This window comes from Aplidium turbinatum, chromosome 9 (genome assembly GCF_918807975.1).
Source record: "Aplidium turbinatum chromosome 9, kaAplTurb1.1, whole genome shotgun sequence".
Lineage (NCBI taxonomy): Eukaryota > Metazoa > Chordata > Ascidiacea > Aplousobranchia > Polyclinidae > Aplidium > Aplidium turbinatum.
This window is the reverse complement of record NC_137480.1, coordinates 16,678,090-16,699,768: the sequence shown is the minus strand read 5'-3', so window position 1 is coordinate 16,699,768 and position 21,679 is coordinate 16,678,090. Positions and strand designations below refer to the sequence as shown.

The window sequence follows — 21,679 nt, the reverse complement described above, 5'->3', positions numbered from 1 at the left end:
ATTTATTGTCATTGTGAAGCAGTGCGGATGAAAGCTTTGAATGTGAAGGAAGATTCTTTGGCGCTTGCACTGCAGTTAGGCTTATGCTATGTAGGGGGGAGTAATTTATTGACAAAATTGATCGATTTTTATTTTTAAGCAAGTTTGCGGACAACAAGTTCGAGTAGTGTGATGCTTGTCAAATTTATTTCGAAAATAGCATCAGTCCAAAAAACACTTTTTTAAATCCATCACTGTGGAAATTAACAACAAAGATCTAAACATTGTGCATTCAGGATTGACCGATACCACCCCGTCCCCACTCAGTACCGGGAAAACACCACATGGAGCAATGACTATTTGGTAACGGAGTATTTCAACAAAAACACCATTTACATGGTGAAATATATGTTTCATGTAAACAAAATATATTTTACCCCCATTATCTCGTTCGGCGAAACAGGTCAAACGTTGAGTTTTTGCAGTGTTTCATTTCATATAACTTAAATAGACGTTTTCTTTGCACGGACGATTGTCTCCCTTTTTTGAAAGAGAGATTTAGTTTCAGGTTAATTGATTCAGCTTGACGCGAATAAGATACGTTGCATCAACGATATTACCCATCGGTTTAATGTCAAAAAGGACGAAAATTATTCTTATGATCACGATTGTACTACAGCCTCGGATCGAAAATTCATTTATTTTAAAGCTGGGTTTTGCTGAAGCTGAAGGGGGCACGAATACTGCTTTGTGACTGCCTACCTGGCACGAGGAGACAAGAAACCGAATCATAAAAAAGGCACATCTTACCCAAAACATCACTACCAGTACATCAGGTTTTTGAGAGTATTTTATTATGCATCCAATCACTTGGTGAGGGGAGGTCTAAACTAAAATTTATGTACAAACGACAGAAATGAAATGTCACATTGCTAGAAATAATCTTCTCAAAATGCATTATTGAAATGAAAAGTTTTGCTGAATTTGGTGCACTGTCTTTGGGTCATTATCATGGCAAAGCTGAATGTCCCAGTCAGAAAATGTCTTTTTTACATTGATTCAACGCCTGCAGATGTTGCATCAATGTAAAACGGACTCACTTGCTGGTTGAGATTATTCACATCCCAGACAGCAAGGTTTGTCATTTTTACATTGATTCAACGTCTATAGACGTTGAATCAATGTAAAAATGACGAACCTTGCTGTGTGGGAGGTTGCCGTACCAAGTACCTTGAAATAGATGCTAAGCAACGAAAGGTACAATTCAACTTAATAGGCCAACAAACATTGCTCAGACAAAATATCTGATTTTGCAGAGTAAATAAGTGAAAGCAAAGAGGTCGCAAAATTTCCCTTCGAATCTCACGAAACAAGCTACTTCCAAATGATATTATGGCTACGAATTGACAATGTTGATAACACTATGTACTTCCTTCACTAACGTAAATGTAGCAGTGGTTGTGAGTGCTTTAACTAAATAAAAGTTACAACGTTTTGGGTTTCATCAAAAACTTGCCAAAAAGCATGAAAACAATTTCAATGTTCTCACCTACACACAAAGATTAGAAGCGTCACAATGGAGAAATTGGTGAATAATAAGCAATGTGTTGGTAAATGAAATAAAAACTAATTTCAGTGCTAAGCCATAGGCCTTCACACATCAACTTATTGAACGAATGGAATGTGACGTCAAAGAATGAATCTCATCTGCAAGATTGTTGCTCAAATCAACAAAACACCTTTTCCACAATCTCTGCACTCCCCAACGCAGTAAGAGCCCGATGTGTACGATACACCGGCTTCTAAGTATCAATTTCGTAAAAAATGCATTTTTTAACTCGCAACCAACATGCGTAAAATAAACGTTAGATAGAACTTCCTAGACCGCAAAATCAAGGCTTCCACAGGAATTTAAACCTGATTTTATCAATTGTTTGGACTGGACGAGCGGCATGTCTTTGCAACGGACTACAGCAAGTCCTTGCCAAACGGAGCACACATCAAAGGCACAAACAATTAACTTATTTTCTACCAATCCAATACACAATACCAGCGACAAAATACAAATTCAGAGGGCAACAGTTGCAGAAATCGTTTGGTGCAGGGTGGTATATGCGCAAGGAGCCGTTTTTTTCGCAACATAAACGTCAGCCGACATCGTAAACACGCAATTTGCTTTTGTACAAATACGAAAATGAATGAATAGTCACATGCACTAAACGTAAAAAATCACCAATCGTTTGCTTTCTGACGTACAAAAAAGTATTCACACCAGCAGAAAAACAACAAACAAAATTGCTCCTGTTGTAAAAGAGTGATTTTGTTAGGTGTAGGAGAGAATATTATTCACTTTCCATAGCCAAGCCAGAAAAATTGCCTTTTTACTATCGTTTTAACCTCTGACAACGTGGAAACGATGTTAGAAATGCAATTTTTTTGCTGGCTGGAACATTATGAACATCTACGTCACTAAAAAAAGTTCATCGTAACACTTGCAAATTTCAAAACAACGCCAATAGGATATTTGTTTAGGAATGCGGTTCATCGCATAACTCAAATAAAGGAATACAGCTTGAAAAATTGATGATGCAGTTAAGCGTATGTTAAAACATCAGTTAACCGGTTGAAGCAAATTACAACACCAATGATATGGAAAACCACACAAAAAGCAATAGTCTGCAAATTCGCCATGGATCGTTGATAACGTAACAGATTGGAAAGGGTGCAAGAATTGCTTTGCTAAAGAGAATACAGTAAGATCAGGTCAACACAAAACACGAAGGAATTATCAAAATAAAAACTTGGTAGAAAACAAACCGCTTAAAACTAAAGGCATTTTTTTGCTGACAGTGACAAAAGAAGAGAAACAAAAAATAAAGTAATGGGGGAAAAAGATCTTTGAGAGAAACTAAGAAAAAGGCGAAAGTACAAGCAGTGCAAGTGCGCCAACTTGTCAACTAAAGTTTTTACCAAAGTTGAAATGAAGGAAAAACCACAGAAAAGATACACCAGACTGAGTAGAGAACCGCCATATTCACTTTTATGTTTCGAATTGTTAACTTTTTATCAGGCCTTGCCAAACGATGTGTGAATGAAGAGTTCCTGTACCGCTCCTTTGTCGTTTCTGACTAACCTGAAATGAAGAAAATTAGATAATAACTACTTCTCCAAGGCTAAATCATACAAAAAAAAAATTATATTTGCGTTGAATTAGACAAAAAAAAAAAACACAAATTATTTTAGTTTTTTGGTGGTTAGTGCCATGTCAAAAATGAACAATCGTGAGTTCAGCCTCGTTCGAAGGTTAGCATAGAGAAATCGCTGTCAAAGCAAATTCAACTGATTTGCGCAATGGGCAAAGAGCTCACTTGCTTTGCTACTTAGATACGTATAGGCCACTCTCATACACCAGGCACCTAGCACATTACGACAAAAGCCAAATATGGTCACATAATTTTACCAGAAAGCTAATGAAAAGTTCACTAGTGTTGGCATTATTACAAAATTAAGAAAGATGAAAAAAGGAAAAAGTATATTTGTAGTATAAGTCACTTACAGCGCGTATATGCTTGACTGGTCGATGTAATACATATTGTTGCTCGCTTTTATTGCCAGGCCTTTCTTTCTCAACATATCCATCGCATTAGTCTGGAATCCAGTAAGCTTCAAATCGAAGAGACGATGTTTTGGTGAAGAATTTAGGAGAACGGAGCTGAAGAAATAATATCAAGATACTTTCATGACAGTAATTCGGTTGTCTTTGACAAAAACATGACATTGAGCTGACGTAAAGTTGATGTTGCGATGCAAAACAAAAGGTCGTTTTAACTTTACAGAACCACGGAAGGGGGGACTATCACAAGAACGTTACAAGTTGAGCCATTATGGACAGATGGTTGGTTTTTACAAACTAACCGAGAGTTACTGCAATAGAATTTTCTTTTAGTTGAAATAGTGCAGTTGAATGGTCGAAGGATCTTCCCTTCGTAAAAGTTCATTTCGTAAGTGGATTGATTTAAAAGTAAGCCATGGTTTTGTCACACTAGCGCGGACAATGTCGTTACGTAGTTTGCTGCAGCTTTGCAACACCTTAATTTCTTTTTTCTCCAAAACTCTCTTTTGTGACTTTTGTGAAATTGTTCTTAAACTCAATTCTTCAATTTGACCAGATGAGTAAAGCAGCAAAATAAATAGTCAAGAAAAAGAAATAAGTTTTCTGCATAGTAAAAAGGCGGAAATTGCACCTAGAATAGGTGAAGCAAAGCTGAAAAAAGTAAAGTAAAAACAAAAAAAGCTTTGTTTCATTTTTATTGACTAAAATATTGAAACAAACATTGAACACGTCTCAGATTTTGTTGTAGGGAGTGCTACACCAATCAGAAATTTTACCAGTAACATAACTGTTCAAAGTAATAAATAGTTTAGTTTATCATGGACTTACGCGACCCTGGGCGGCTTGTTGATGCTAAAGTGTATGTAGGCTATTTGCTGGATAGAAAGTAGGTTTATTTCCAGTTCTGTATCGAATTCAAATAACGAATCTTCGGAATCCCCACAAAAAATTTTACCTTGAAAGCAAAAGTTAGGGTTTCAACGACGTTCAAATAAATGACGTAATGAGTGACGTGGTAATACTGAATCGTAATAAGTACGTGATAATTTCGTAATAAGTTACGTTGTACACACAGAAAGTAGGTTCAATGTTCTTCTAGCTTTCAACTTACCGAGAATGTTACGAAATACATCATATTCGTTTTTAGAGTAATGTCCGTTCATTTGCACTAAAAAAAAAGAATAAAGCATTCTAAAAAGTTAATCTAAAATATTAGACAAGCACTAAAACGCATTTTCAAGTTTGCCAATCATCTACCGAAGGCAAATCTAATGTAAACTTATCACCACACAACAAAAACATATAAAAAAAAAGTAAGTCCAGCGATTATTAATCACAGTGAAGAACCAACATGTCAGTTAAACCATAATTTCTTATTAATTTAAAGTTAGGACTGAGTGATCTGAATTTTGGTGAAGCCAGGTCATAGAACATCTATAAACGGCAAAGCTACGTTCAAATTACCTCCGTTAGTTAATGGATGAGTATCAAACGTATCCAATCCTGTGCCCCCCTCCACGACAGTATATGGATCACCGGCAGCTCCCGATTGACCTGCATACGAAACCAAACAAAACCGTTATCAATTGAAGGAATAAAACGATAGTTGATAAATATTTGGAGAGATTTAGGAAAAATTAATTTCCAACCTAACATACTTGATCTTTCTGGAGATGCCGTTTTCAAAAACATTGGTGCAGAAATAACAATGGCGACAATCACGATGAAAATAATAATAAAATGATGATACACATAATTTATGTAATGCTCTAATCAACTCTGTAGCCTCCTGTGGAGCGCTTCACAATGCAGAAGAAGCCATTATTAACCCACAAAACTACAGGTACGAACATCTTCGTAATGTGAAACCGTGTTACCTAATTTTGTTGTCTTTTTGCCAGATTTGGTGGTCCAATCATTTCCAGGTTTCACTGTTTCAAATTCTGGAAAAAAATTTCATCAAGCTTCCAAGAAACGCAAGGACGTACTTGACGCCACAGTGATACGGTGCAACTTTGGCGACAGTGGTTGTTGTAAAACAAAAAAAAAGCTCAGTGAGAAAAGTTGAAACGATGTAATAAGGACAACTTTTCTTGTCTGAGAGATAACGTTATCCGTTATCACGCAATTCTTGTGAAATCGAAACCGTCTTCAACTTCCGCATTGTTGAATCCAATTTCAAAGTCGATCACAGTACACTTCAAAACATGCAAACGTATGACAATATCTGCAATAATCCCGCCAAGGTTTGCATTTTCTCAGTTTTGGTTACATCACATTAACCATTTTCCAGATTGAATCAATGCAAAAGTGACGAATTTTGCTGTCTGGGTTGGTAACGCAGTGGTCAGAGTCGATATTGGCGTGTTTCTAACCAAACAAGCGCCTAGCAGTGGGAACCAACACAAAATCTAGGAGGCGATCTTCGTGCAAAACAGTTTAGTATCAAATGAAAACCATTCCTAAGGTAAAAACAACATATTTGGGCGTCGATTAAACGCAATCCAGTGCACTTACTTTTAAGTTCTACAGATGGATTCTGACGGTTGAGCTCGTTGTTTATTGGTTGCTTGGTCTGTGGCTTATTAATTTGGGATTTATTAGGATTTTTTGTAGTAGGGGTCTTCCCAGGTTGTACCCCATCATCAGTATTACCGTTGTAGTCAAATCTAAACAAGATATGCACGGTTAAAGCCTGAATACAATAAAGCGAAGTCTTGCGGCTCTAGTAATTTTGTACACTACATTGTGAGAACAAAAATCGGTAAAAAAGGTGAAAGTGAACAGAATAAACTGCACTCCATCACAATTGGGTGAATAGAAATATTTTGGGACCTCATGGAATATTTTGAAACTTCAACAGGTCGGATGTCTGTGGTTTCAAACCCGCCGAAGCATGTGAAATCAACAAATTAATGAACAAGATCATGCTTTAGAAGATTTTCCTTTTTCCAGTCGAGAAGAAACATCCGCACAATAAGTATGAGCCAAAACTGCCTCCCCGTCATTCCTGACCAATTAGAATCATCGCTTTATGTTTATCATTCTACGTCATTCGCGTCATTGTCACTTCAACAATGGAAGTAATCGTTTTAAAATGACGATTATTTGGCGTTAAAACGAAATTTAAATGTTTTTGAACGCGTGAATCGTCACACTGTAGATAAGGTACTTTTATGTTGAAAAAGCAACGTGGCGTCACAAATCACAAAAAAAAAATTAACAATTGTTCCACGATAGCAACTTGTAGCATGCGCCGCTCACCTCCAAACTTTCTGAGCTCTATATTTAGATTTAGCCTGACGTTGGATTTTCCCAGGTTCTTCTAATATGTAGCAAAGCTGTAAAAAAAGGAAACGTCGGTTGCACATGAATTTCATGATGTGATGCGAGCAAGTAAAATATTTTCACGTTGTAGTAAAAAAAAAAGGATTTTGGAACTTGAAGTATCACACAGAGCTCTTCCTTTCCACTCTTTTGACAAGATGAAGTGAATAACCCAACCAAATGAAAAAATCACAACTAAAGTTTAAAATTTAGTTTCAGCAAAGATGCTTAAAATTAAGTAACATAGCAGCTTATGAGAAATTATTAAAAATTACATTAGTAAAACCAGATGTCGTACAAATAAAAGGAAAGAAAAATTTAGGGTACGACTATATCGAGGCCAAGAAGCTGAACTGGAATTCTTGACCTCAATGTAAAAGTGTCATGGAAAAGAAAAACAAGGAAAATGCAAAAAAAAAACTATCTCACCTTTTGATTGATATTTAAGACCTTGGTAAGGTCCGTGACGCTATAATCGTTCATCCCTTCTTGGTAGGCCTGAAGGTTGAAGTAAATGTTGTCCTCGAAGGCTGTCCTCGAAGGCCGCACTAAAAATCCATACGAAGGAAACAGCCCATAGTGGACAGTTCCAAACTCTGTGATAAAAAATCGTTTTGAAATTCTGCACATGTTTGATCAATCAAGCCTATTTGCATGCAAATTAACCTCTTCTGTATAATGTTCTGAAAAAATTCTCCAATAGTAAAGTAATTTATTTTCACATCGAAACAAAGTTTTTGAAAAGAATAGCGTTTTCAAATCTTTATAGAAGTATTTTCTTCGGTTGATCTGTCCACATTAACGTTAAACAAAATTGTTCTAAATAACGCTGCAACAACAAGTTGATAAGATAAATAAGATAATACATTGCAAGGTCTGGTAAGTTCATTTCTTGTGAAAGGAGCATGACGAAAACGAGACTTCTCTTACCTTGTGAAGTTTCGGTTTTAGGTTGAGAAGTTGAAGCCGTAACAGTTGACCGAACTATTCGCTTTTGTGGCTTCTTCGTGCCCACCACCTTGTTCCAGTTGCTAATTCAAGTAGAAATGTTTTACTAAATAGTGCGAATGAAAGACCTTTTCGATTGCGTCAAAAAGTTGTGAAATCGATTTTATGATAATTAAATAGAATTCTGATACAGCACATTTCAATCAACAGCACGCAGAAGCGATGCTATGTTATAAAAATGATAAGAAATACCTGGCTGCTAGTGGGGTTTCCAGTGGTGGACTTTTTCCTGAAGTTAGAGCCGGAAACGAGTCAGTGTTGCCGTTCAGTTCCCTGCAACGAGGCGGCATTATACATTTTTTAACTTTTTTGTTAAAGGGGCAGACAAAACACGAGATGGACAGAAAGTATTACGTAGGCGCGATCGTTAGGCTAAAAGTATCCAAACTGAAAGAACGAGCGATGGAGACGAGTAGAGAAGAATGATCCATAAAGTCATCCAGAGTCGGCCTCAACTGAGAGGGTTTGATTAACTACGTTTAAGACTGGGATGAAATTGAATAACCTGGACAGTCAGAAAAGCGTGATACATTTCTTTTGAACAAAAGTTTGAAAATGCTGCAATAAAAAATTAAACTCTGGAATCCATAGAGGTGAAAGAATAACATGCAAAAGTTATATTTTTGTTTTGTAAGATACAACTTCGTTAGACAAGTTGAATAAAAGTTTCCTACGTTCACAATACAAATGTTTCAACTTATTGCTGTTCTTTTAGGCATCCATTGGTTAACCGAGTCAACTTTTATTAACTCCATCAACGTTTGTTGCCACATACTGTATATCCCATTACTGGCTGTGTGCTTTTCCATTCACTGCAAGCTCATTTTACATTTAACTTTATAACTTAAAAGTTTGACTGAGTTCTATTTCACTTCGTTTTTTTAATTTGAAACTTGACAAAAATACAACACAGCTGTATCACAAAAAAGAAAGATTCTAACCTAGACAACAAATCAGCCATTTTTTTACTTTGATTCAACGTCTGCAGACGTTGAATCAAACGAAAAGGACTGATTTTCCGCCCGGTAAGCTAACTTGTACACTTACGGATCTGTTACTCCGCTTGAAGTGAATGATTCGCCAAGTGACAAATCACTCGAGTATCCCGTATTGTCCTCTCCGCTTCGTAGAGGGTTAAAAATCGACTGTGGCACCTGCGGTGAGTTACAACGTAAAACAAGTGCAAAAAAAGGGCTGTTTGAAAATAAGAGAATATAAAAAAATATTCCATTTTCATAACACCGACAATCCGACATGAATGAACCACACGAGTCTAGTTTTGAGAACATAAATTTTATTTTCAGTTTACACAAGTGCAATGTGCTTAGATTAAATACAATGATTTACGAACATGAATGGGATTCTGACAAAACCAAAGATACCGAGCATCCAATATTTCCTTGAAAGTATTTCCTGGTGCCTAATTAATTTATTCAAAACGCTCCTGTACAAAAATAGGTTTGTAACTTCGTTCAAAACGCGTCGTAACAGAAAAAAACAACAGAATTTCTACTTGGATCCACATTATCGCCCGAATACTAACCGTGCTATGAGTGTCGTCAGTTACCAATGTGACGTTAACAGCTCTCCATTTTGATCCGTTGTTCTGAGACGGTTTAGCGTACACGTACACCCTGCGAGAGATTGTATATACAAAGTAATGATGGAGAGCAGGTACAAATGAAAGAGTGCGAAAGCTACATCGTTTGACAAACTGATTAAAAACCTTCGTTTAGGAAACCAACAACTTGAAACAAGAATTTCGTTTTTTTTTGTAAAATTGAACTAACGCAGCAATAATGACGATAATTTTTTTTAATTAACTTTAAAATTGCAGTTTTGAAAGTAGTGCTATGCTAATGTGAAGCTGAATTGAATTTGAACAAGACGTCGAAGCTATCTTGGTCGGTACAAATACTGAAGCGTATAAAATATACGTCCTGAGATATATATACTAAGTTTGAACAGCATTCAATTTATTATAAACTGCAAGTGATTCTTACCAAAAAATAAAATAAGTGATAGTTTTCCAGCCAGAAAATCAACCCTTCTACAGACGTTGAATCAAAGTAAAAAATGACTGATTTGTTGTCTAGTTAGTTAGTTACCGGTCGTGCATTTGAATGTGTTCTTGTAAATTTTCATCTTCGTCCAGACCATAAGCTTGTTTATTAAAGAAAACATTGTCCTTCCAACCTCGGCCGTTATCTGGCTTTATAAATCCATACCACGATGTGAGGTTCACCACAATACCTGGAAAACAAGTTGTCAGAAACGATTATTGGATAGTCTAATCATGATTAAAGAACTGAATGACTGCTGCAATGATATAAAACAGCTTCTCTCTTGAGAGCATCGCGGTTGACTGAATGTTAAAAGTCAATAGCAATCAACGAAGGGATTGGGTACTAACAATGGATGTTTCAGCCAAAATGCTGTTTTTTACGTTAAGTTTTGCAGCACAAACGTCCTTTGCACGTGAAAAGAACCCAATGGAATTCTTGAAATGGGAACAAAGCGACGAAATAACGTCAGATGTCACCTGACGAGTAGCAGTCGCACAAAGCCAGAATAAAATGTTGCAACAGTAAGTCATTCGCCAGTGACGCTTGAAAGTGTGTTTTCTGCTAGAATGCGTAAAATGGCTGAAATTAGATTCATTATGCCTGATGTTGCTTTTCGCTAAGCAGTGAGCTACCACAGGCTGCATATGATGATGATGATGTTGCTGGTTTGACTGCAAAGATTGATAGAAAAAGTAGTAAGAGTAAAAATGGGGGGAAATGCTTGTATGTTGTTCTGTACCGTTTTCGCTTTGAATGTTTGATCACGACAATTGGTATCAATTTCATTTCAACGCAAATTGATTCAAGGCCTTACCAAGAAACTTTACTGTGTAGTACATGATAAACTGCCCAGCTTGAAAGTGCTTTGTTGTCTGGAACAATTCTTTCAAATTAAGATAGTTTTTAGCAAAATATCAGAACATAAATTGAACAATCAAGTGACTAACCATGACAGCGCATGCTTCCATCATCAGCAACAGTCGGGGCTTGGATCGGGGCCAGTTGGAAGGTTCTGGAAGTAGACTGACGATGATCAGAAGACGCGTCAGAAGATCCGTTGAACTGCAAACCTAAAATAAACAAACTGATAGAACAAAACCCTTGAGCAAGTTTCTGCTCAGATGTTGGCTGGAAAATTAGTTTGTTGCGAAAGTCACTCTGCAATTAGGTTTACCAATGCAAAAACCGTAAAACTAAACATTTTAAAATTGGGTGAAGCCTTTTTTTGGTTCTGTTAGTTTGATATTTTATGGAAAAACGAGTAAACCCTTTACTAAAGCACTACTTTTTGATGAATAAATGAAGGTTTCACGTCAAAATTAATCTTTTTAGCTGGTTTTATGCTTCACAGCAGTACTGATACTTTTCTCTCTTCACCCATATTTATCTTCAGCTTTCCTCATCATTTCACGATCAAACTTAAAATTTAAATCGGTTGTTCGCGCATCTGATTCAAGTTCAGTTTGCACAGAAGTAAACACATTCGACTTCATTTCAATGTAAGCATTAACACCAACCTCCTCGCGAGCTAAACTGAACATCCAACGCTATCGGTTGTTCCAGGCGTTTGGTGGATTTTCCTTTCTTTGACAAATGCTTCTTAGTTTTGTGAGTCTGCACCAAACACGAAACAGTTTCAAGTAATACGGTATGAATAAATTTCAAGAACGATGGCTTAATATAAAACACTTTCTAGCCTGCAGTTGTCATCAACGCGTAACAAACACGTCATAGTTCTAGAACGTATGAGTGACCTACATTTGCCACGAGGCCTGGGTTACATGATTCAGCGTAACCTGAATACAGTTGATGTATTATAAACAAACAAATGACAGGTCGACGCATATGAAAATGAGGCTAATACAACAAACAAACAAAAAACAGTTAAAGCTAAAGCAGGGGGAAAAATATGAAAAAAAACAATAAATAAACTCTGCAACTGGTGAATGTTTGTTTGGACATCGTAACTTCGAAGAGTTGTTGAAGTTATCATAACCCAGCGAAACATGAACTTTGCGTGTTTTCAAAACAAAGGAACAGAAAGTGAATTCTAGTCTTTTTAACAAATCTATATTGTAAATTTTTAGCTTACTTGCAGTTCGTCTTCAGTATCAAAGGCTGAAAAACGGTCCACGAGGTAACATTCCGGGTCCAAGCAGGCATGATGCACGGCGACAAAATGCTCCCAGAGCTCCGTGATGTCTCTGGAAGCGAACAAAATCAGTCAAATGAGCTCTTAGCAACCAGCTAAGGATGTGACAAAAAAGAAACTGAGAAGTTCATATTCCTACTAATAAAAGAAAAAATGTCTCTTACGGATAAAAGACGAAGCCAGTATTAGAGCAGATATGGCACGAACAGTGATGCTGCTGGAGATGGCGAAGCAGTTCGTCCTTGTCTAAATAGCGATGCTGGCAAAACCTGAAAGTTATTGCAAACACTGATTAGTTACTTTGAACGGAAAATTAATAAACTAATCAATAAGGTCCCTTAAACCCAGAAAGTTTGTTGTAAAGGGTGATTTCTTGTAGGGTTTGAGTTGGTGGCCTAAGCAGAGTCACCAAGTAAAGGCAGTTTGCTTACACAAAAACATAATATGAAACATGTGAATTGGAACTGAATGTTTCCGAAAAAAGGCATGCTTTAGATTTACAACTCAAACTCTACGGCTAATCGACAGTACAGTCAAAGTAATAATTACTTTAAACGGAAGCAACTACTGACGTTTGCATTCCATTGTACAGTACATGATTACAGTTGAAACTAGTTCAACAAAACTGTAACAATATTAGTCACTTATTCGCTAATTAGGTCACATGATTCTCATTGCTGTCCCGGCATGTGAAAAACTGTTAATGTGACATTATAAAACGTTAACGAACCGACAAGTAATTGACCGATATTAAAATAGCCTTACTCGCAGAGAGGATGTCCTTCGTGCGCACTACCTGGTCCCGAATCTCCAGATTCCTCGTGTTCTTTCAGCTCCATGGTAGAATAAGTTCGTCGGTCATGCGTGAAAATCTTGGTAAAATGATGTAATTTGTAAGTCGCGGATTGTATAATTTGTATCTTTATTACATTTCTACTTTAGTTTCTAGCAGATAAAAATGTGGGATGAAGTAGGAAAATACGACATGACTACAGGGTGATTGAAAAGTAACTCCCTATTTTAAAATAAATACAATTTATTCAAATGCTATATCATGTTTCTCAATTTTTGTGTATATATTACTTAATGTATGGCAATTTAATTTATGTTCTTGTTTTCCTTTCAGATTTGTTTAAATATTGTTCAATTTCAATCTTTTCAAATTTATTTTATTTCAAAACCCTACAAAAATGGCTGGACGTCTTACTCTACAGGAACGTTGGCTTGGCTTGAATGTTGGCTTGGTTTAGAGATTGGCCCAACCTCTTTAAAAATATTCTATGGAGTGATGAAGCTGTATTCCACATAGGTGGATTTGTGAACCGTCATAACTGCCACTACTGGGCGGAAGAAGATCCTCGTGTTACCTGTGAAAAAATGCAAAATCGACCCAAAGTAACGGTATGGTGTGGAATGACTTTTGATAGGATTGTGGGTCCTTTCATTCTTCGCGATACCATGAATGCCGAAAGGTACCTCGCTATGTTGAAAGATGAAATTTGGCCAATTATCAGTGCTTGGGAAAATATTGAAGATTTAATTTTCATGCAAGATGGAGCTCCTCCACACTTTGCTATTGTTGTTCGTGAATGGCTAAATGCTCAATTTCCTGGAAGATGGATGGGTCGTCGCGGTTCACACGAATGGCCGGCCAGAAGTCCTGACTTAACACTCTGCGACTTTTTTCTCTGGGGTTGGCTGAAAGAGGAAGTCTACTCAACCAAACCAAGAAATTTGGAAGAACTTGAAGGGCGAATACGAGAAGTTATGATTTCCATCCCGCAAGAGTTTCTTGTGAAATCAGTTGATGCGATTCCTGGTCGACTTGAGAAGCTGGTGGCAAATAAAGGCGCCCATATCGAATTTTAAATAAAAGCCCATGCATTATACTTCCTTCTCATATTCATTAATTGTAGAAATTATATTTTAAAAATAAATTATAGTTTTTTTAAAATAGGGAGTTACTTTTCAATCACCCTGGTAGATCAAATGTAACTATGGACGATGCCAATAATGGGAAAAAATAGAGACCCCACAGCAAGCAACTTGATAATTCAGGATATTGTTCAGGTCTTTACTGGCAAGTAGAAATGACTGAATGATAGTTTTCAAAGAATGGGTATATGAACCACTGAAGCAGTATTGCATTGGGTTGCTTGCAATACATGACTACATGTGAGTCCTTATATTCAATAAATGAGAACAGATGGTAGCTACTCATCTATTTTGTAGGGAAAAAGTTGAATTGTTTTAACAGACGAAACGTCTCATCATACCTTGCATTGTTGCACACAAATTTCACAGAAGTATTCTCCGTGTTTCTGCTGCATGTGCCGCTTCAAATCATCAAAATCGTTAAACTTTTGACCGCAGTTAGACTTACTGCAATTATGCTCCAATAAGCTCCTGCGAAAAATGGCAAACAGGGTTAGAAGTAAAACGCGGATAAAAAAATATATATATACACATACAGTATATACAACATCTGCAATGTGCATCCAATAAATTAGTTATTTTTTATATTAAATCAATGAAAAGATACATGTCCTTTTACATCTGCCCGCTGAGAAAACACCTTCCTCAAATCAGTTCTCCTTGAAGTGCAGTAGTTTTCAAACAGTTCAAACAATTAATCAACTTTTAACCAACGTACTTACTGTATACTTTATGCATTATTTTGTTAGTAGACTAATGCAAAGCTAGTTAACAGAAAATATTCACTTACCTATGCATATTGCGAATGCGTTGTGTCTGAAAACTGATGCCATATTTCTGCTCTTTGATGTATCCTTTTGTGTCCAGCTTATGTTCAGGAGTAAGATCGGTGGAAAAGATGACCTGAAAGGATACGCAAAACGTGAGCTAAACACCTAAAGTAAAATATTCAATAGTTCTAGAGCAGCTTTGATAGATTTATTATTATCGGAAATTAAAAAAATTAGAAAAACAGGAAGTTCGACAATGGAAACACTGCTTTTGTTTTGCTGAACAATTACTTCATTCATTGAACCAGCAAACCATGCACAAATTAACAAGGTTGCTCTGATACCAGAAACCAATGTCTCAGATTAACAATAGAGCAGACACTAGAAGGTGAGATCCTGTTAAGCAAAAACAAAACCTCAAACAGCAAGGGTTCATAGGTTTCAATATACCGTTTTGATATAATGAATTAAAACACAACCTGAAAAGAAAAGGAACTGGTTCAAACAACGAGACAGCAGACAGAAGGTAGTTTTTTTATAGCATCAATGCGCAATCAAATCAAAATGGAAATTGAACAGTCATGTGACACTGGCAATTAAGTTGGAGCGACTACAGGTGTACAAAAAACATGAAATTGTTGCGCCATTTAATGAAGCAATATTTATCTAGACAACAAAAGACGTCATGTCAGCAACAACAGCGCAAGCCCTGACAAGAAGAACATGCTATGGACTAAGGGAACTCCCCGGAACTTTTAATTTCGAAAGGAAAATTTATCTTGGTTATTCCCCGTTCGGATTGCACAATTTCCTTGGCAATATTCAAACCAGTCAGTCAACATGCCGTTTTTTACGTTTATTCAACGTCAGCAGACGTTCAATCAGTGTGAAAAACGATTGATGTGGTTCGTTGACTGAGATAAGGCTAACATATGGGGCTGGGCGTTGGGCGTGTATAGACATTAGACAAGCTGTAATTATATGCTTAAAAATGAGACATGAAAGATGGGCATGCTTCTTAATCATTAAAGTAAAAAAATGTTAAAGTATGTCAGTATTTTTTTTAATATACCTAGGATCAAACTACAAAAGTAATTGATGACCAACATTGGCTTGAAACTTTACTTTACGCAGATATATTCTAGACAAGGGAGGACAACACAATAAATAAAAATTATATTCGGAGGACCAAATAAAATTTGTTCGTTGAAACAAAGTAAAAAATACATAGCATGGTGATTGCTGACTGATTGCACAGAAGGGGTATTAGGCACAAAACGTAGTGAGAAATGAATGTAACAAGTAAGCAAACCTGTTTTAGCTCCGATCTGCAACAGGGACATTGTTTGTCACTGCACAAAACTCTCAGCTTGGTTGAGCATCTGAAACAAACAAGATAATTTCCGTTGTTAGGGTGATTAGGTAACACCTATTTTCGAGGCGAAAGGTTGTTACGACGCATGTAGCGACGCTTTAATTATGATTATGTAATATACAAGTAATGCAAAAAGGCCAACATAGTCAACGTTTGCAATGTCACATTTATTCATCCAGCGCCATACCTAGATAAAATGCCATGTTTCAAATTTACATTTCTTCTAAATGCAGCCAATGCGGCCATGTTCGTTTTAGTAGGCAACTGGGTATGTTTGGACTTACTATTTGTTCAAGCCACGAATGTGGGACGTGGCATCTCCATACAACTAAATTCCCTAACTTATCGAACAAAAGAAAACAAAGCCATGATGGTGCAACTTGTGAGACTACCCAGACAGCAAACCAACTGCTTTTTACATTGAGTCAACATCTGCAAACGATTTGCTGTCTGGGTATGAATAGTTTCAAGGTAACAGCCAACAATATTGTATTTACCAAATTACCCATGCTGCGTATGAGGAATCTGTCTGCCTTTGTTTATGAAAGCATTGCAATCACAATGTAAATATTAAACATCTCCTTGAACACCAGGGAAACAACCCAGCAAAGACTTCAATACTAAATATTTCACCAGGAGGGGAAGTCCCAAAAACAGCACCCAGCAAACAATGTATTTATCGATTTTAGCCCTCAAACAATGCGATAAAATGTTGTGCTTTATACTCAGTTAATGTCAGTTGAATTGTTTTTAATATGAATTCCTAAAATTTTGAATATGATTCATCTGATTTCTCCATTTTTTGGATTTATATTACACAAAAATTCATTATATTATTCAATTCATTACACAAAGATTCATCTGATTTCTCTATTTTTTGGATTTATATTGCCTAATGTAATACAATGATACGTTTGTGGTTTAGAAAAGTTATATCAATACCAATCATCTCAAGTTTAGTTTGCACTTTCAAAACGTTTTATTTTTTCAGTTGATTTTACTAGCCCAACTCCTATAATAACGTTAAGATTAAAAAAGCCAATGTAGAAGAAAACGCATTATGGAAGAAAATCAATTGCATGGTTTATATCACAGGGTCAGAGTAATATCACTGCTTTTGACTATAAATTTTTGGTTCACCGTTTTATCAATTTCAGTGACTAACTAAATAGACTTAGCATATGTAATATAGTGGACTCGGTAAAAGTAATTTTCACACATCATTATATGTTTTGGGTGGCAGCTGACTGGTGATCTTTTGGTCTTTCGCTGCCATCCTAACTGTGTGAATTATTTTTCTTTATTGTGTTGTGTATACTTTTGTTATTTCGCCAGTAGAAAAAAATAAACAAACTGAAACTGAGGATGCACTTTTGGCTTTGAAAGAAGCGAGCGAAAACAAGGACATTTTAAACATGATTGTTGTGTGTGTTTTCTACGACTAGTTGATTGTACAATATATATAGATGCTTAGGGTGCAATACGATAGGAAATGAGGCACTCATAAAGTATATGGCAGGACAAGTGTCATTCAGAGCAGCTGGCATTTACAACTCTATCAAAAATTAACATTTTTTTTTAATTTGAAAGCTATCTGGTTTTAATATATAACAAATACAGGACACAGTATGTTGAATAAGCAATTTAGAAACAGCTACAAATTGAAAAAAGTGGATTTCACTTCTATAAATCAAAAAGAAAGCAATTTTTCAATAAACTAGTAAAATTCTTCATAGCAAGACACTTGTCTTAATAATGTACTCGTCGTCGTCGTAGTGTGAGCGTCTGGGGCCGAGGGTCTATCCTTTTACCACCCCAGATTCACGATGTTCCCGGACTACACTGGAAGGCTACTACAGAGCAGCCAGTCTTTGGTTTCATGAAACCAATAATGTACTGTACTTAAAAGATGACTTAAGAATCTTAAGATGGCTTAAAAATTGGCTTTTCCACCTTTCAATCTAATAATAATTAGGCTACTGTATTCAAATCTTCAACTACCAGTCTGATTACCACAATCAGTGGTGAAGTGACATATATACATCGGTTGATTTGGTACTTTACAGTAGTTTCAAATACTTAGGAAATTAAACCCCCACATGCGACAGCTCATATTATGGATTTTTCAAAAATCTAGTACACAACAACTCTGCCAAGACTATAAAAACGCATTAATACATACTTATAGCATATGGGATGGAAGCAAATCCCAAATGCATAAACCTCCATCTTATCAGAGCACACAACACATGAGTTGTTTTTTTCTATGTCTTTTTCTGGAACAAAAAGAGCAAGTAAAATTCACATCGTCAAAAAGCAAAATTCTTTTGCACAATAATTGATATTGAATTCGAAATAGTGTTCAACTGTCTATCATTCATACTTATTTCCATGTCCAATTATTCATTATTAAAAGTAATGACCAATTGACCATATATTAGGCAATCAAAATTCATTATTATTATGCAGTATTATGTTCATAAGTAGTATAATGTTTTCAACCATAGCTTGACATGGAGCCTTGTTTGCAATTTTGTATACGGGTAGGCTATTATTTTCTACAATCTGACTGAACTTTATTTTAAACTCAAAATTTATCAATATCTTATATGACCCAGTACAGTAATGCATACCGGTATTGTATCACATGTATACGTAACGACAATGTGTCATCTGAAAAAAGAGAAAGATTAAAAATGCAATTTTTAGAAAATTTTACTCATGTCATAGACTGTTAGCAACAGTCTTTATAGTGTAACAAATTAGGTGGCATCTTTAGTAACAATATTCCAACCTATTTATATACAGGTAGGCTACTTGATATATATATATACTTCAAGACTTCAACATACTTATGTTTTCAATTGCACCCTCTGTTGGAGGTGTAACAGTTGATGATTCAGATGAAGATACAGATATTTTTCGAGTTCTGTTGCTAGCCGGTGCATTATTACTGGTAGGTTGTTGAACACTAAGGATCACAGGAGATGCCACTGCGACTACAATGCCATCTATGATTGCCAAGTCATTAGGATGTGATGTCACAAATTTTTCTATTCCCACTTTCTGTAAGAAAAAGTTACATTAACAAAAGAATACATAAGTAAGCTAAAATTTTCTATTTTGATATATCAGTACTTCTGTTGTAACGACATGCATTACAATGCAACAGCACAGCAAAAAATGTAACACAACATTTATCAGAAAGCTGTAGGCAACTGTATAGTCACCTGCTAACAGCTTTTTAGCATGCAATTACATGTCTTGCAAAAACTCTGCATGACCTTGATAGGGATTGAACCAACAACCATAGAATTTTAAACAGATGCCTTTATCATTCAGCAAAGCAGCCGACAAAACACAATGCTTTTTCTACTCAAGAACAAAAAATTCATGATGAAGAGATACTTCTATGAATGACTTACATTTAGGTGCGCTCTTTGCTTCTTTGTGATTCCATTTAAACGACTAAAAAGTGTGCTTAGAGGAACACACCTACTTCTTTGAATAACTGCAGTTATATGGTCAACAATTTTCTTATCCATTGTTTAACTCTTAAACAATAAAAATCAGAAAGGTTGCTTCAATTCAAAAAACTTCTTTGAAATATTCAGCTAAATTCTGTTAAAAAAACTATGAATTAAAAAATATGCTAAAATACTACCGGTATGCAGTAGGCCTACAACAGTAAAAAATTGATTCGACAGAGGGTTAGTAAAACTGAAAACTTGACTTCTTTCTGTGTTTATCCTGTTACTTGGTTGTATGGTAACTCCTTTTAAGTCATAAAGTTCTAAAAATGCAATTTCCTTTTGTAAGTATTCCTAGCTTTTTTTTATAATGTCTCATTAGTACAGCGGCTCCCAAACTCTGCGTCGTCGAAGATTTCTAAGGAAAACGCTGCGCATTGTCAACTGGGTGCAACCTATTTCGTCCCCTGAACACTTCATACCCCGATTTCATCCCTTAAAAATATTGAGAAAAAAATACAACAGAGCCGAAGTCGCTGATCGGAGTAGCGGCAAACATTTCAAAATTTCTCTTGATCTTTTCAGGGGACGAAATAGGTCGAAATTCGATCAAATGTTGACGACGCACAAACGTGTCCGGGCTGAACAGCTATCCCCGCGGACTAATTCAGTCTCACGGAGGACAAACCAGATTTAACTCGATCGTCATACTTAATCACTTTATCTTGATAATTCTTCGCCATTTGAGAACTATAGCTACAGTTTAGAAGGCTTTTTAAAATTTCAGCGAAGTTACTCTAAAAGGCTTTCATCACACCAGATCATTGAAGAGTCAAAGCGCCCTGTAGCTTCCCAATACGTCACATAACTAATTAACTTCCACCGAGCGAGGTTGTGTGGCTTCTTGCGTCACAATGCTCTGGGCACAAGTGGGAAAACTTCTGCACTAATGTTAATGCTTTCTGTTATGAAACATTTTACTAGGCTTTTTTCCTTAGGTGTATTTTTGCATTTCTTGTGAGCAAAAATGGTGAAGAGCAAGTAGAATTTCCACTGGGCCTTTTCTTTCATAGTGTAATACCAAAACTTAACAAACTTTGCTGCATCTTGCTGTAATAGCCTACTGGTATAATCTACTTTTGTAACCAACCTTGTCTTATCAATATTACTGGGATTATCAAAGCCAGACATTGTGGCCAGTGGCGTAGCCAGAAATTTTGAAAGGGGGGATTTGACGACCCAGCAGCGGGGGGTTTGGGGGGCCTCCCCCAGAAAATTTTGAAAAATTACTTTGAATTTGGTGCATTCTGAGAGCATTTTCAACAAAATTGTGGGTATGAATATTCCTGTAAAATGGTGCTGTCCTGTGGCATAGCAAAAGGATAAGATCATGTTTTCTTCGGCATTTTTCGGAAATAAAGCTAAGTCACTATGTTTTGTTGTTGCTAATTCCTGGCTGAGATATTTGAATGTTTGGTATTGGCAAAACTCGCTCTTTTAATGCAGTTTTGTTTAATATTAGGCAATTTTTTTTTTAGACTGAAAGCATTATTCTAAATATCGTGACGTCACACGCATGCCAAAAGGGAGGGTTGTAACCCCCAAAACTCTCCCCCCCCCTGGCTACGCCACTGATTGTGACGTAAGACTTGAACTAAGTTGGGCGTGATTAGTGTAGAAGTACCGTACTCCCATCCATTCTTAGCAAATAATTCACCATTATTATGCTGCTTCAATGTCATCAATAGTTGAAGCAACGTAAAAATTGAATGCTTTCCTGCTTAAATCAAAGCTAAGAGATACAGTATTAAATTTTTGTAGATGAACGCTAGAATGCGCTGGAAATTACAATCTTGCAACAATTGTTCATGCTATGCAATGACGTCATGGTTAAAAATGTTTAAGGATTCAACCTATTTCGTCCCCACAACACTTCGTCTCCTGATTTTGGGGGCATCGCGAAATAACGGATTTTATTGTAAAA

The 21,679-nt window shown here is 36.3% G+C and overlaps 1 protein-coding gene and 1 pseudogene across 3 annotated transcripts; one reads left to right on the top strand and one right to left on the bottom strand.

The window, feature by feature from the left end:
* Positions 1-21,679, top strand: part of LOC145776957 (uncharacterized) — an 868,661-nt pseudogene that overhangs the window by 532,396 nt on the left and 314,586 nt on the right.
* On the bottom strand, positions 812-19,842 carry LOC145777248 (uncharacterized). Of its 3 annotated transcripts, none has more exons than XM_082588580.1 (25): positions 19,651-19,842; positions 19,078-19,291; positions 18,408-18,501; positions 16,163-16,232; positions 14,871-14,983; positions 14,422-14,551; positions 12,911-13,017; positions 12,310-12,414; positions 12,086-12,197; positions 11,511-11,607; positions 10,941-11,063; positions 10,036-10,180; positions 9,471-9,561; positions 8,975-9,081; positions 8,120-8,200; positions 7,850-7,950; positions 7,349-7,515; positions 6,857-6,933; positions 6,110-6,261; positions 5,470-5,535; positions 5,057-5,146; positions 4,704-4,760; positions 4,421-4,547; positions 3,536-3,691; positions 812-3,112 (listed from the first exon to the last, which is right to left on the bottom strand). In XM_082588580.1, exons 1-25 carry the CDS (start codon positions 19,768-19,770, stop codon positions 3,046-3,048), a joined length of 2,769 nt encoding a protein of 922 aa, XP_082444706.1. In that variant the 5' UTR covers positions 19,771-19,842; the 3' UTR covers positions 812-3,045. The 3 variants fall into 3 exon arrangements, with proteins under 3 accessions (XP_082444706.1, XP_082444707.1, XP_082444708.1); XM_082588581.1 differs by lacking the exon at positions 19,651-19,842 and adding an exon at positions 18,859-18,898 and having other exon boundaries at positions 19,078-19,152; XM_082588582.1 differs by lacking the exons at positions 812-3,112; positions 3,536-3,691; positions 4,421-4,547; positions 4,704-4,760; positions 5,057-5,146 and having other exon boundaries at positions 5,494-5,605.

Coding starts and splice junctions, on each gene's coding strand:
- LOC145777248 (XM_082588580.1), bottom strand. CDS start 19,770: ATGGATAAGAAAATTGTTGACCATATAACTGCAGTTATTCAAAGAAGT. Junction 9,562..10,035: donor CACATTCAAATGCACGACCG/GTAACTAACTAA, acceptor AATCTCTCGCAG/GGTGTACGTGTACGCTAAAC. Junction 6,934..7,348: donor TCTTAAATATCAATCAAAAG/GTGAGATAGTTT, acceptor CTTTTTTTACAG/CTTTGCTACATATTAGAAGA.